General features: G+C 41.3%; 1 protein-coding gene across 1 annotated transcript in view; it reads right to left on the bottom strand.

The window, feature by feature from the left end:
- unc79 (unc-79 homolog, NALCN channel complex subunit) overlaps positions 1 to 13,431 on the bottom strand; it is a 152,604-nt gene that overhangs the window by 12,360 nt on the left and 126,813 nt on the right. Inside the window, exons 41-43 of the mRNA XM_078233206.1 lie at positions 11,637 to 11,741; positions 8,760 to 8,837; positions 1,826 to 1,915 (exon numbers count right to left, since the gene is read on the bottom strand). Of these exons, the coding sequence (XP_078089332.1) occupies positions 1,826 to 1,915; positions 8,760 to 8,837; positions 11,637 to 11,741 (273 nt within the window). The remainder of the gene's footprint in view (positions 1 to 1,825; positions 1,916 to 8,759; positions 8,838 to 11,636; positions 11,742 to 13,431) is intronic.

The following is a 13,431-nucleotide window of genomic DNA, read 5'->3' as shown; positions in this document are numbered from 1 at the left end:
GGTCTTGGGGGACAACCTGAAATAGCTCAGGTCCTACAAAACCTGGCTTGAAATTGCACCACCTCAGCACAGGTGGCAGCAATCTGGGCTAACTGACTGGTGTGCAACAGCAAGGGTAATGGTGGACTGATAATGGTGGAAGCATGAATGCTGTCCTCCTGAGAGAGGACAGCAAGTTCATGCTTCAAAGCCACTAGCACTCTCCAGGGGAGGTGCCTCAGAAATCCGAGTAATCCACCCGAGTGTTGGGTTCCTGAGGGAGCCAGGCATCTGCAGACATGGTGACAGCAATCTGAGCCTGCATGGTACCAAGCTGGACTTGTACAGCAACAAGTAAGGATCATATGGCCTTAGTTTGAATTTCCACTGCAGCAGTGAGAGGTTGTATGGCTTTTGCTTGTGCTGCAATGGAAGCTGGGCCATTGCATGGCTGCATGTGAGGGTGAGATGAAGCATCTGACTGTAAGGCATGAGACCTGATTGCCTAATGGTGAGTGATGGGGACATGGTGCATTGTGAAGTACATGGGGTTGCTGGTGAGGGTGTTTGAATTTGACAATTGAAGATGCATTCACCCAAGTAAGGTCATTAAACATTTTGGGCACTGCAGCATCGATCCTCGGAATCAGATTCCTTGAATTGACTTCCGTGGCTACATACTCCCATTCCCTTCAAAGTTTGTGCCTTGATGGCTTCCTGGCTCCCTATATAAACATGACCTTTACCCTCTTTCCCACTTCCTGGACTAAGGCCTCCAGCACTGCATCAAGCAGAGAACCTGGGAGCCCATCTCTCTGACCTGGTAAACTGGAGCTGTCAATGAAAGCTGACCATCTTTCAAATTAGCTCCGACTGCACGTCCTTGCTTCAGGAATGGCTCCGACAAAGTACATAACTGTTCTGTATAAAATAAGCTTGCTGCCTTGTTGGAGAAACTGGGTGCTGAGATAGACTTTTAAAGGCACGGTAAATAAGTTCTTTTTTTGCGTTTTCTAGCCCCTACGAAATGCTTCATTGGTAGTCCTATTCTCTTTGTGAATGGAAAACAGCTCCACCAGCAATTGTGGCCTGAATGTCCCTACCCTCTAAGAGGTGCAGGCTTCCCTTAAGAAGTGCAGGCTAACTGTGACTTGTGTTAGACACACACACATCCCTGGGCCACCCTAAGCATGCAGCCAGTCAACAGCATGGTGATCTGCTGGATAAAGACATATTGCAATCCCTGAGGCCGCTAATGAGCCTTATTGAATTCTCGTTAATTAGGTGCTACATTAGGAATGGATTTTTTTTAGATCATATTCAGAGGATGTAGTTCATTTGTTTGGCACAGTCAGTGAAAATAAAACGCTGCCTTTTCAGCTTTAGTAGGGGCAAGCAAATGCAGAAACAAACCTGATTTTCTGTGCCTTTAAAAGCCACCCAGTTTCTCCACTGAGACAAAATAAGCCTACATTATATAGAACGATTATGTACTTTGCTGGAACAATTCCTGAAGCAAGGGCAGGCAGTCGGAGCTAATTTGAAAGACGGTCAGATTTCATTGATGGCTCCAGTTTACCAGTCATGCAGCATCATCTTCTCCATACCCCAGAACACATTTTTGATCATTTGACTCAACGCAACAGTACATGGAAATTTTAATACGGAAGTGGAACCTTTGACCCACCCAGTCAGTAGGTCGGCAGGGCCAGAAGATCCCGTCGACAAGAACCGCCGGAAAATTCAGGCCAAGGCGAGAGGCCTAATTTTCCAACCCATTCCTTCCACATTACGATGGAGCTTCAAAAACACGAGAGCTGAAACAGAATTTTCAGCATACACGTACCTTCAATTTGGACAGCGTGTGCATATCAGCTATAAAGTCCAGCAGTTCATTTACATACTGTCGCATGCACTCCATTGCTGAGGTTGTATACTGCAAGAGTTAATGAAGAGATATACATCAATGCAGGCTACATGAATAGCTTATTTTATACAATGTGAGACTGATGTTTCTGCAGTGCCTGTGTTAATTAATTTATTGCTTAAGTTTTAGTTTCATTTTACAGTTGAGCATATATGTTTCAAACTGTACCGGGCTTGATTCAAATTAAACAATTACAATGAGAAATGTGATATAAATTACTGCATACGAATAGAGAATACCTACCTCTAATTTGTAATCTGTAATATTCTATATATGCTTAAGAGCACTTCCTACACTCAAAACAATTTTCTAATTCAATACTTATCAGTTTAGCTGGTCTAAAATAATAAAAATACATCTTATCGCTGTCAATACTGCTTCACCCATTGTGGCATAATGGGGAGATTGCTGCACTGTCAGAGGTGCTATCTTTCACAGGGGATGGTAAACTGACACTCTGTCTGCCCTTTAAGGTGGCTGCAAAATATTCCTTGATTCTATTCAGGAAGAAATAGGTGAGTATTCCTGGTGTCCTGGTCAACATTTATCTCTGAATTGGCATCAACACAGCACATTATTAGGACATTTATACCTCGTTTGTTTGTGGAACCGTGCTATGTACAAATGAGCCGTCACATTTCTTCACATTACAACAGCGATTGTATGTCATTTGCTGAAAAGCGATATGGCACATCCAAAAAGGTGCCATAAATTTGCATGTTATGTTTTCTTTCTGCTCCTTCACTACAGTGCAACAAACAGCCTCCTTCAACTTGAGGTGGAAGCATTTACACGAGAATTCTCCATGCCAATCATCAAGGTCATTACACATCAGCTGACAGATTGATATATCCAGCAAGACAGGCTTGCAACAAGCCACTCCTGCAGCTGCCAAGCTCAGACTGTCAGCAATAAAGGACAGCAAGACTCAGGTTTCGGTCAAAATTAGGCATTAAAATCATGATTTGTGAATGGAAGCCAAATCATTAGAGGTACTAAGTCTAAAGTCATTGCACCAGTTTAGTGCAATATAAAACATACAATGACCATACTATCATTTTAAGAAATTAGTTTTGTTGCTCATTTAATAAACTGGAAATGTTTGATACATACATTTTGAAATGTATATCAATAATACATTGCTATCATACCATTTAATACAATGACAAACACAGTCCAGTAATTATGCATTATGCATCGTCTCTGATATAACATAAAGGACCATTACTATCTAGATCAAACAGTAATATATATCTATATTGTGCTGCCATCATATTTTATGATGGTTAGGTAAATTGCTCTGATCTTGTGACTTCTACATTTAAATTCTCGAAGTATGCCAAGCATATCTTTTAATTAGTGTTTAATATAGAAAACCACAGAACAAAATGCACCATCCCAAAAATATTATTCCTCTGTCACATAACAATATCAGGAATATTATTTTCACAAATTCTGTAACCTTCCCTTACGCTCCACTCTCTTCTCTTCCAAAAAACCGACTGGATGAAGCTTTTATTCAACAGCATTACATCGACTGGTTCAACAAACAATACTTGAATATAGAAGTCTCATGCATTAAAATGTCCAAATCATTTATGCAACAGCCTTATTTCAAGATAAGTAATATGTAAACATAAACTGTTGAAAAATGGGTTAGTTGACTGTATACATGCTAATCCCAGTAAAATCCAGTGAAATAAATTGAGAACAATTGCAGTGCAAATCATGAGATATGACATACGCATAGGTGCAAGTCACATTGAATAAGCGCAATTCAGTTTAAAATATGCTATTCAACATGAACCTACTATTGCCATCCTTGCTGTCATGACAATTGTTTCTGGTAAAACAAATCCAAAGAAGCAAATTGTACAATTAGAGAAAACTTACAACACGGCCACTGCCTGGACATGTATAGCCCCCTCTCCCCCAGGAGCTATACTCACCTTTATGACCCTGGAGTGATCACCTCGATAGGTTCACGTTTGGGTGAGGGTTTGAAATTGTGGTGAAGGATCAATATCTGGTGACGGAGTTGGTTAATAATATTGAGGTATATTCAAATGTATTGAAATCTGGTTCATGCCCATTATGGGTGTTAACCTGATTATGTTGCCAGCAAGGGGTGGCGGAATTCGGAAATTGCGACTTCGCCGGTGAGATTTGCAATTTCTGGGTCTCACCCCGGCCGCCATTCCCACAGATGGCGAGAGTGGGCTTGAGATCCCACCTGATATCCTTATTTACTCTATCTAGGCCATCTTAATTTTTTTTTAGGTCACCCCCATAAGTTTATATATCGCTTCTCAGTCTCCCCTGCTCCAAGGAAAACAGCCCAAGCCAATCCAATCTTTTGTCATTGTTAAAATTCTCCAGTCTTGGCAACATTCTCATAAATCTCTGCATCCTCTGCAGTGCAATCACAGCTTTCCTGTAATGTGGTGGCCAGAACTGTATGGAGTACTCAAGCTGTGGTCAAACCAGTGACGTTTACAACTCTAGCATAATCTTGTTACTCTTATACTCTATTCCTCAGCTAATGAAGAAAAGCATACCATACACTTTCTCAGCCAGCTGATAGAACTGTCCTGCTACCTTTAGTATCTGTAGACTTACACTCCTAGATCCCTTTCTTCCGCCATATTACTCAGTATCCTCCCATTTATTGCATAATCTTTTCCCTTGTTGCACCTCCCAAAATGCATTACATCATTCTTCTCTACATTGAATTCCAGTTTTCAATTTTCTGCCCAACTGACCAGGCCATCTATTATTGTAAAGAAAAGCTGATCGATTCTGCCTCACCCTCTCTTTTGTCTTGTATTATTTTGTCTTTTTTGTTGCTTATTATTTGTTTTAATCTGAACCCCGCATCAAATAGTTTGCTTCAATACTGTCTAAGGTACCAAGGTCTTCCAATGTTTCTTTGTTTTAAATGAAAAGAAGTTTGTGATAATGACTTTTGTAGCTTTCATCTAGAATACCATCTTATTCTCACACAATCTTACATCTTACACATGGAAATGCCAGATACAGTGATGACAGCAATGTCAACTTCATATCCATCATCTATAATAGTCATAGAGTCTTACAGCACATAAAGAGTCCCTTTGGCCCAACGTGTCGTCACCGGCCATCAAACACCTTTCTAATCCTATTTTCCAGCACTTAGTCCGTAGCCTTGTATGCTATGGCATTTCAAGTACTCATCTAAATGCTTCTTAAATGTTGTGGGGGTTCCTCTGCCACCCTTTCAAGGGATGAGTTCCAAATTCCCAGCAGCAACGGGGTGAACACGTTTTTCCTCAAATCCCTTCTAAGTCTCCTGCTCCTTACATTCAATCTATGCCCCCTGGGTATTGACTCCTCCATTAAGGGGAAAAGTTTCTTTCAATCTACCCTATCTATGTCCCTCATAATTTTGTACACCTCGATGAGGCTCCCCCACCTCAGCCTTCTCTGCTCCAAAGAAAACAACTCCAGCCTATCCAGCTTCTCTTCAAAGCTGAAACACTTCAGCTGAGGCAACATCCTGGTGAATCTCCTCTGCACCCTTTCTAGTGCAATCACATCTTTCTAATTGTGTGGTGACCAGAACTACACACAGCACTCTTGCTGTGGCCGAACAAGCGTTTTATGCTCCATCACAACCTCACTGCTCTTATATTCTATGCCTTGGCTAATAAAGGCAAATATCCCATATGCCTTCTTAACCACCTTAGCTACCTGACTTGCTACCTTCAAGGATCTTTGGACATGCACCCAAAGGTCCTTCTGGTCCTCTGTACTTCCTAGCATCCTACCATTCATTGTATATTCCCTTGCCTTGTTAGTTCTCCCAAAATGCATCACCTCACACTTTTCAGGGTTAAATTCTATCTGCCACTGTTCTGCCCATCTACGTTATCCTGCAATCCAAGGCTTTCCTCCTTGCTATTTACCATACCATCAATTTTCATGTCATCTGTGAACTTACTGATCACACCCCCCACATTCACAACCAGATCATTAATGTACACTATAAACAGCAAGGGACCCAGCACTGATCCCTGTGGTATGCCACTGAACACAGACTTCCAGTCACAAAAACAACCTTTGACCATTACCATCTGCCTCCTGCCATGAAGCCAATTTTGGATCCAATTTGGCAAATTACCCTAGATCCCATGGGTTCTTGCCTTCTTGATCAGTCTCCCACTCGGGACCTTGTCAAAAGTCTGACTGAAGACCATGAAGACTACATCAACTGTAATGCCCTCACTTAGTCACTTCCTTGAAAAATTCAATCAAATTTGTTAGACATGATCTTGTCTTGACAAAGCCATGCTGACTGTCCTTGATTAATCCTTATAACAGTTAATTTATTCACTTATAAAACATATCTGTTTTTATGACTTCATATCAAGTGTACGCAAGTGTTAATTTAACCTTGTTCTTTGAAGCTCGCCAGCTGCTGCAGTTTTTCAAAAGGCCAGCTATGTCACTTCTGTTGACAAAGTGCTAAGGAAAAGTTGGCAGCCCCCATGCTAAAACTGTACTTGTTTCTCAGATGAGTCGGCAGTGAGTTAAGATTGTATGCCAGTGGCTGTCAGCAGGTGAGTTATACAGCCTTATCCAAAACGTCATGATATTCGAGTGTGACTATATTTCTCAAACAATTACTTCAGTGACATTAAGCACATAATAAGGCACATGCAACAAGATGTATCGGCTAAGGAGGTAACTAGATAGATTGTTGTGACTGATTAATAATTCTTTAATTGGAATAAATCTTTGTAGATTTCACTTCTGCATGCTTTATTTCTCTTCAAGTGTCATAGAATCCCTACAGTACAGAAAGAGGCCATTCGGCCCATCAAGTCTGCACTGACCACAATCCCACCCAGGCCCTACCCCCATATCCCTACATATTTTACCCACTAATCCCTCTAACCTACGCATCTCAGGACACTAAGGGCAATTTTTTTAGCATGGCCAATCAACCTAACCTGCACATCTTTGGACTCTGGAAGGAAACCAGAGCACCTGGAGGAAACCCACGCAGACACAAGGAGTGTGTGCAAACTCCTCACTCCACACTTATTGCTATGATCATAATCTCGTTTCTACAAATAAAATATACACGATTCAAGTCCTGTATCATTATAATTTTAGAAGGTTTTAAGACTTTGGGTGGAATTTGTCACGGGAATCATAGCGGGCGGGACAGAACCATGCAAAGGTCCATTGACTTCGGGCAGGGTTTTCTGGTCCTGGGGCGGGTGCGGCTGGAAAATCTTGCCCTTTGTTTTTTTAAATTGATTCCGCCAAATCAAAATGGCAGAGATGGATAGTGGCTTCAAAATTTAATTCAACATCGATCATAATGTCATGACATACAAATGTTCTTTTTAAGTATAAAACGGGTTGCTGAATCGTCTTGATCTTGATTTAACAGGGAGAGATCATTTTGGTGCCAGATCTTCCTGCAGTTTTATCTGGAGCTGATATAGAAACATAGAAAATAGAAGCAGGAGTGGGCCATTTGGCCCTTCAAGACTGCTCTGCCATTCATTTTGATCACGGCTGATTAACAAATCCAATATCCTGATCCCGCCTCCCCCCCCCCATATCCCTTTACCCCTTTAACCCCAAGAGCTATATCTAATTTCTTCTTGAAAGTGAAAGTGATTCTGCCATCCCATGCTTTCAACAGGGATCTGTGCCAGAGGGTGAGCTCACAACCGCAATAGCCATGCAGCACAGAAGCACCAACTTCTTGTGAGCGCAGGAGTTTGTGTGATTCTTTCCCTATACTGGGCGGGGGGAGGGGGGGGGGCGCGGCTGTCAGCCAGTGGGACCCTCAACATGGTGGGGCAATCTGTAGTCCCAGAAGTGGCCACCGCTCCCAGGGGCTGGTTGTTCTCCAAGGTGGGATTCTGGCTAAGAGAGGTGCACATGCTCTCCCGCCAACCACTTAATGCGGCTTCCAGTGATAAGTGGCCACTGTGCAGCCATTAGGAAGGTTGGCAGGCTCCCTCTCTGACATTTTAGCTGGTGAAGCTGGGGACTGTGGTGCCTCGTTAAATCCAGCCTGGGATGCAATATGGGAAACTGGAGGATAAAATAAAATCGAAACAGTAGCCTTCCTTAACTTACATGCTGAATTTTCACATTCAAGTGCAGGTTTTGAATATAACAAGAATCATAGGGGTTCTTACATAAAGAACATAGGGTTAAATTAATGAAAGTTTTTTTTTAAATTTGACAAAGCAAAAATCCAAAGAAGAGCAAATTTAAAATATCTATTTCATTATCCAGGTCTTTTTTAGTCATTCACATTGCCTGAGCCCTACAGAACAACATTGACTCAGAGGAGCTGTCTCATCATCAACCTGTATTGGGCACTGTACACAGATAATTGAGAGGAATCAAAAGAGCAGCAAAGAAGGCACTCAACCTCTTGCAAAAATAACGACTCATTCTTCAATGTCGGCAACTACACGCACAACTCACAGATCACCGTTAATTATGCTGACACTAGATTAATGTGATTTTGCACTCACTTCAATTTCACCACCATTAGTGTTTACTCCCAATTAAATAACACTGTGAGGAAAGTAGAAAGTACCCATTAGCAAAATCATAAATTATACCCTGATGTTAATTATATTGTTCCATCAACAATAGCATTCTTCAGAGGAGCAGATGTTCAAAACTCCAGAATTCTAGGAAATTGCAAGGTGCTGTACACAATTCAGAATTGATAGAAATTCTTTTCAATATTATATATATTATATGTATGTTATACATATATGAAAATTGTTTGGAACGTTTTGAATGAAGCATTATGGTTGGGTCCAATACTTACTCCAGGAACAGATGCAATCATGTGTTTCTGCAGAATTGTTGATTCAGCTATTCTTGTTCCCGCATCTGCACAAACAAACTAGTAAGAACAAGAGAGAGATCCAATAGTTTTCACATCAGCCTTCAAACTGTTTATTAGTACATTCCCATTATTATGTAACTGCAAATGTCAGTAAACATATATCACTCCTACACAAGGTAGTCACTTACTCATTCCAGTCATAAAATAGGTAAATTACTGCTCCATGATTTCTGCAATTTTACTTGAATTTCTTTCTCTTTAACCCAGGAATGACATCTTATAGAGCAATAGAGTTTTACAGCATGGAAAGAGGCCCTTCGACCCAACGCGTCCTCACCGGCCATCAAGCACCTATCTATTCTAATCCCACTTTCCTGCACTTGGTCCGTAGCTTTGTATGCTGTGGCGTTTCAAGTGCTCATCTAAATGCTTCTTAAATGTTGAGAGGGTTCCCGCTTTTACCACTCTTTCAGGCAGTGAGTTCCAGATTCCTACCACCCTCTGGATGAAAAAGGTTTTCCTCACATCTCCTATAAATCTTCTGCCCCTTACCTTAAATTTATGCCTCCTGGCTATTGACCCCTTTACTAAGGGGAAAGGTTTCTTCCTATCCACCCGATCTATACCCCTTGCAATTTTACACACATCAATCAGGTTCCTCTCAACCTTCTCTGCTCCAAAGAAAACAACCCCAGCCTATCCAATATCTACTGATAGCTGAAACGCTCCTGCCCAAGCAACATCCTGGTAAATCTCCTCTGCACCTTCTCGAGCGCAGTCAGTTCCTTCCTATAGTGTGGCAAGTAGAACTGCACACAGTATTCTAGTTGTGGCCTAACCAATGTTTTATACAGCTCCATCATATCCTCCCTGCTCTTATATTCATGTGTCGGTTAATAATGGCAAGTATCCCAAATGCCTCTTAACCATGTTATCTGTTCTGCTGTCTTCAGAGATCTATGGACTTGCACACCAAGGCCCCTCTGATCTTCTGTACTTTATAGGGTTCCACCTTTCATTGTATATTCCCTTGCCTTGTTAGTTCTCCCAAAATGTATTACCTCACACTTTTCAGGATTAAGTTTCATTTGCAACTGTTTTGTCCATCTAATCAGCCTATCTGTATCATCGTGTGATCTAAGGTTTTGGTTCTCACTATTTACCACACCACCAGTTTCTGTGTCATCTGTGAACTTACTTATCATACCTCCTACATTCGCATCCATAAACAACAAGGGACCCAGCACTGATCCCTGCAGAACACCACTGGACACAGAGTTCCAGTACAAAAACAGCCTTCAACCATCACCCTCTGACTCCTACCACTAAGCCAATTTTGGATCCAGTTTGCCAAATTCCCCTGGATCCCAGGGGCTCTTATCTTCTTCATCAGCACCCCATGTGGGACCTTGTCAAAAGTCTTACTGAAGCCCATGTAGACTACATCAACTGCACTACCCTCATCAACACACTATCTGCTGTGATTGTGAGCTTGGTGTGACATTGCCTCTTGGTTCTCAAAGATCCCAAGATAGTTATGGATGAAGGTGACCATTCAGCACTTTTTACAATTAATTTATCAATAAGATCCTGACAATATCCCTCATTTCAGCATTCAACTGTCATTCAAATGGCTCTAGGAGTTTCATTCTGCTACTGTATATAGAGCCTGTTCCTTGTGTTAGTAAAATGAAAATGTCCAGCTTTTCCTCACAATGCAAACCTTTATCACTGGGTATCAGCCTTGTGAGTCTTCACTGCACTGGTCTAGTATTTTGCTAACTGTTACTCTGATAATCAATCTTCAACTTCTTTCTTAGCTATTTGAAAGTCATTTCCTGAATATGTTTGTTGCTCATTTTCCCTTCTTGTTAGTACCTTGAAGTTGTTTGCATTAGATTTAACTGACTACTAAAGGGCGGCACGGTAGCACAGTGGTTAGCACTGCTGCTTCACAGCTCCAGGGACCTGGGTTCGATTCCCGGCTTGGGTCACTGTCTGTGTGGAGTTTGCACATTCTCCTCGTGTCTGCGTGGGTTTCCTCCGGGTGCTCTGGTTTCCTCCCACAGTCCAAAGATGTGCGAGTTAGGTTGATTGGCCAAGCTAAAATTGCCCTTAGTGTCCTGGGATGCGTAGGTTAAAGGGATTAGTGGGTAAATATGTAGGGATATGGGGGTAGGGCCTGGGTGGGATTGTGGTCGGTGCAGACTCGATGGGCCGAATGGCTTCTTTCTGTGCTGTAGGGATTCTAAGATTCTAATCTGGTCAAATATCGGATTAGGTTCAAAGGTTCAATTCCAGCCTCGGGTCACTGTCTGTGTGGAGTCTGCACATTCTCCCCATGTCTGCTGGGTTTCCTCCGGGTGCTCCGGTTTCCTCCCACAATCCAAAGATGTGCAGGTTAGTTGATTGGCCATGCTAGATTGCCCCTTAATGTCAGGGACGTTAGCAGGGTAATTATGTGGGGTTACGGCAATAAGGCCTGGGTGGGATTGCGGTCGGTGCAGACTTGATGGGCTGAATGGCCTCCTTCTGCATTGTAGGGATTCTATGAATATTGTTGTGGACTGCAATCATTTAAGTGCTAATTAACTTAGGACAAATATACAAAGAACTTACTGAAATAATCCATAATTCGGAATCATTTTCTTTGGTCATCCCACCATCATATCTGCATTAAATCTGTCCCACACATATAATAAACTAATTTCTGATTTTGTTCCTTCAAGAAAGTTAGCAGGAACTAAGTTTTTTCAGTCCCCACATGTGGAAATTTGAAGGCAATTTCAAGCTTAGGGTGAAATTTATTTATAAATGAGGCACACCCTAACACAGAATATGTGAACAAAGTTTTACCTGCACCAGTAACAACAGGTTGGTGTCTGGTAGTGGAGACTTTAGCTTCAGTGCTTGTAACAATTCCAATACAACACTCCGTGAGAGGTAGAATTTATCTCGTTCCTGAAAAGTACAGACACAAAGTACGAGGAAATTGTTGGAGGGAATGAACTAACTGAGTCTTCCGAGACCGTGTAAAACTTCAACAAAAACGGCTTTATTCAACATACATAAGGGAGAGCAGAACTCATGGCTGTAACTCCAGCTTGCTTCAGAGCTACTCTGCCAATCATGTATATTCTTATACTTTTTCGCATTACAAAGTGCTACATTTCGATTAGGTCATCAGATTGTTACTTTAAATTTGTTAAAGTTCTGTTTCCATTTCATTATACTGATCCATTGTCCTGTGTGCTTTAGCTTTAATCATTTTCTGGACATCTCCTGTCTACCTGTTTACAATATCAAAGCACTGTGTTTGTCAAACTGATTTCGATGGTATGTTAATTGTCCCCAACTCCATGATACTTGATTAGTTTTCCAGAGGCACAAGAGCTCCTCTAGACATTGTGGAGCCTTGATAAGATATCGATTCTCTTATTGTTGCTGTAACCTCGAAAAGATCTCACCTAGAGTGCGACTGTTTTAGTGCTGTTTGGGATATGATAATTTGTCATGTCTGCCCATGGTGAGTGGGAATATTATAGTCGGGCTGTCTGTTTAACCTTTTCCATCCATTTCTCTCCTGCTGCAGCCCACACTCCCTGGGTTGCCCTACTACAGAAATCTATAAGACCCAATGGAACCTATGACTGCTTTCAAATAGCTTGTTAAGCCTAATTTACTAACCACATTATCACTGTCAACTACTTCACACCACCAGAAGGAGGTTTATACGCTGATATATTTACCTGTCAAAGACTCAACAGTTAAATAAATGCCAGTCATTTTTTGGAGGCGCTGGGTACAGTATTTTGGCATAAGATGTTCCTAACCATTTAACTATACTAAAAATGAGTGTTAGGGACCAGTTCAGAAACTCCGAGCTATATTATGAAGTTAGCCTAGACCCCAACTTCTTTTGATTTTGGCACTGGTGTGAGCATAAGGTGTTTCACACTCCAGGTATGATTCTATTGACTCACTAGGAAGCTTTTTATCAAAACATGCTTTATTTAATATTAATTTAACTATAACAAAAAAGAATTAGCACAACTTTTATCAATTGAACATGGTAAACTGTATTAGTTTAAACATAAACATAACAAGATATAATTCTTAACTGTTAGTCTATCTCTCTTAGTTCCAATTTAAGCAATATTCCTCACAGACAAACTCCTCTTCAAAGTCAGTTAGCAAACAACAGGCTCACATACTGGTACATGAGCTGCTAGTCCTCCAGAACTCCTCTGGAGAGAGATACCTACTTTCTAGCAAGTCCCAAACTACAGTCTTTAGAGCGAGAGAGAATAACACTTCTTGTTTCTAGCAGACTCAAACAGACAACTGCCTATTTCCCTCTGTAAGCCTGGCTCCTCCCATCAGCACATGATGCACTCTTGTCAATCAACCTAATTAACCATACTCTGAAACCCCAGGAGATAACCCAAAAAACAAACAAAACTGCATGAACTCAAATTAAAACTAACACCTCAAAATCAATTATGGATCAATTATGCTTCTACAGTCTCAGCATGTGGGTTGCCTAGAGCAGACAAACCGGCAACGTAATCAGAGCTGAAGTTTAAAACATTCCCTTCACAAGAAACATGATACAAATACATTTCTTAAAGACACAGAATCATCATATGAG

The sequence above is a fragment of the Mustelus asterias genome, chromosome 18, assembly GCF_964213995.1.
Source record: "Mustelus asterias chromosome 18, sMusAst1.hap1.1, whole genome shotgun sequence".
Classification (NCBI taxonomy): Eukaryota; Metazoa; Chordata; class Chondrichthyes; order Carcharhiniformes; family Triakidae; genus Mustelus; species Mustelus asterias.
The sequence above is the reverse complement of the archived record's forward strand: the minus strand, read 5'-3'. Positions and strand labels throughout refer to the sequence as shown.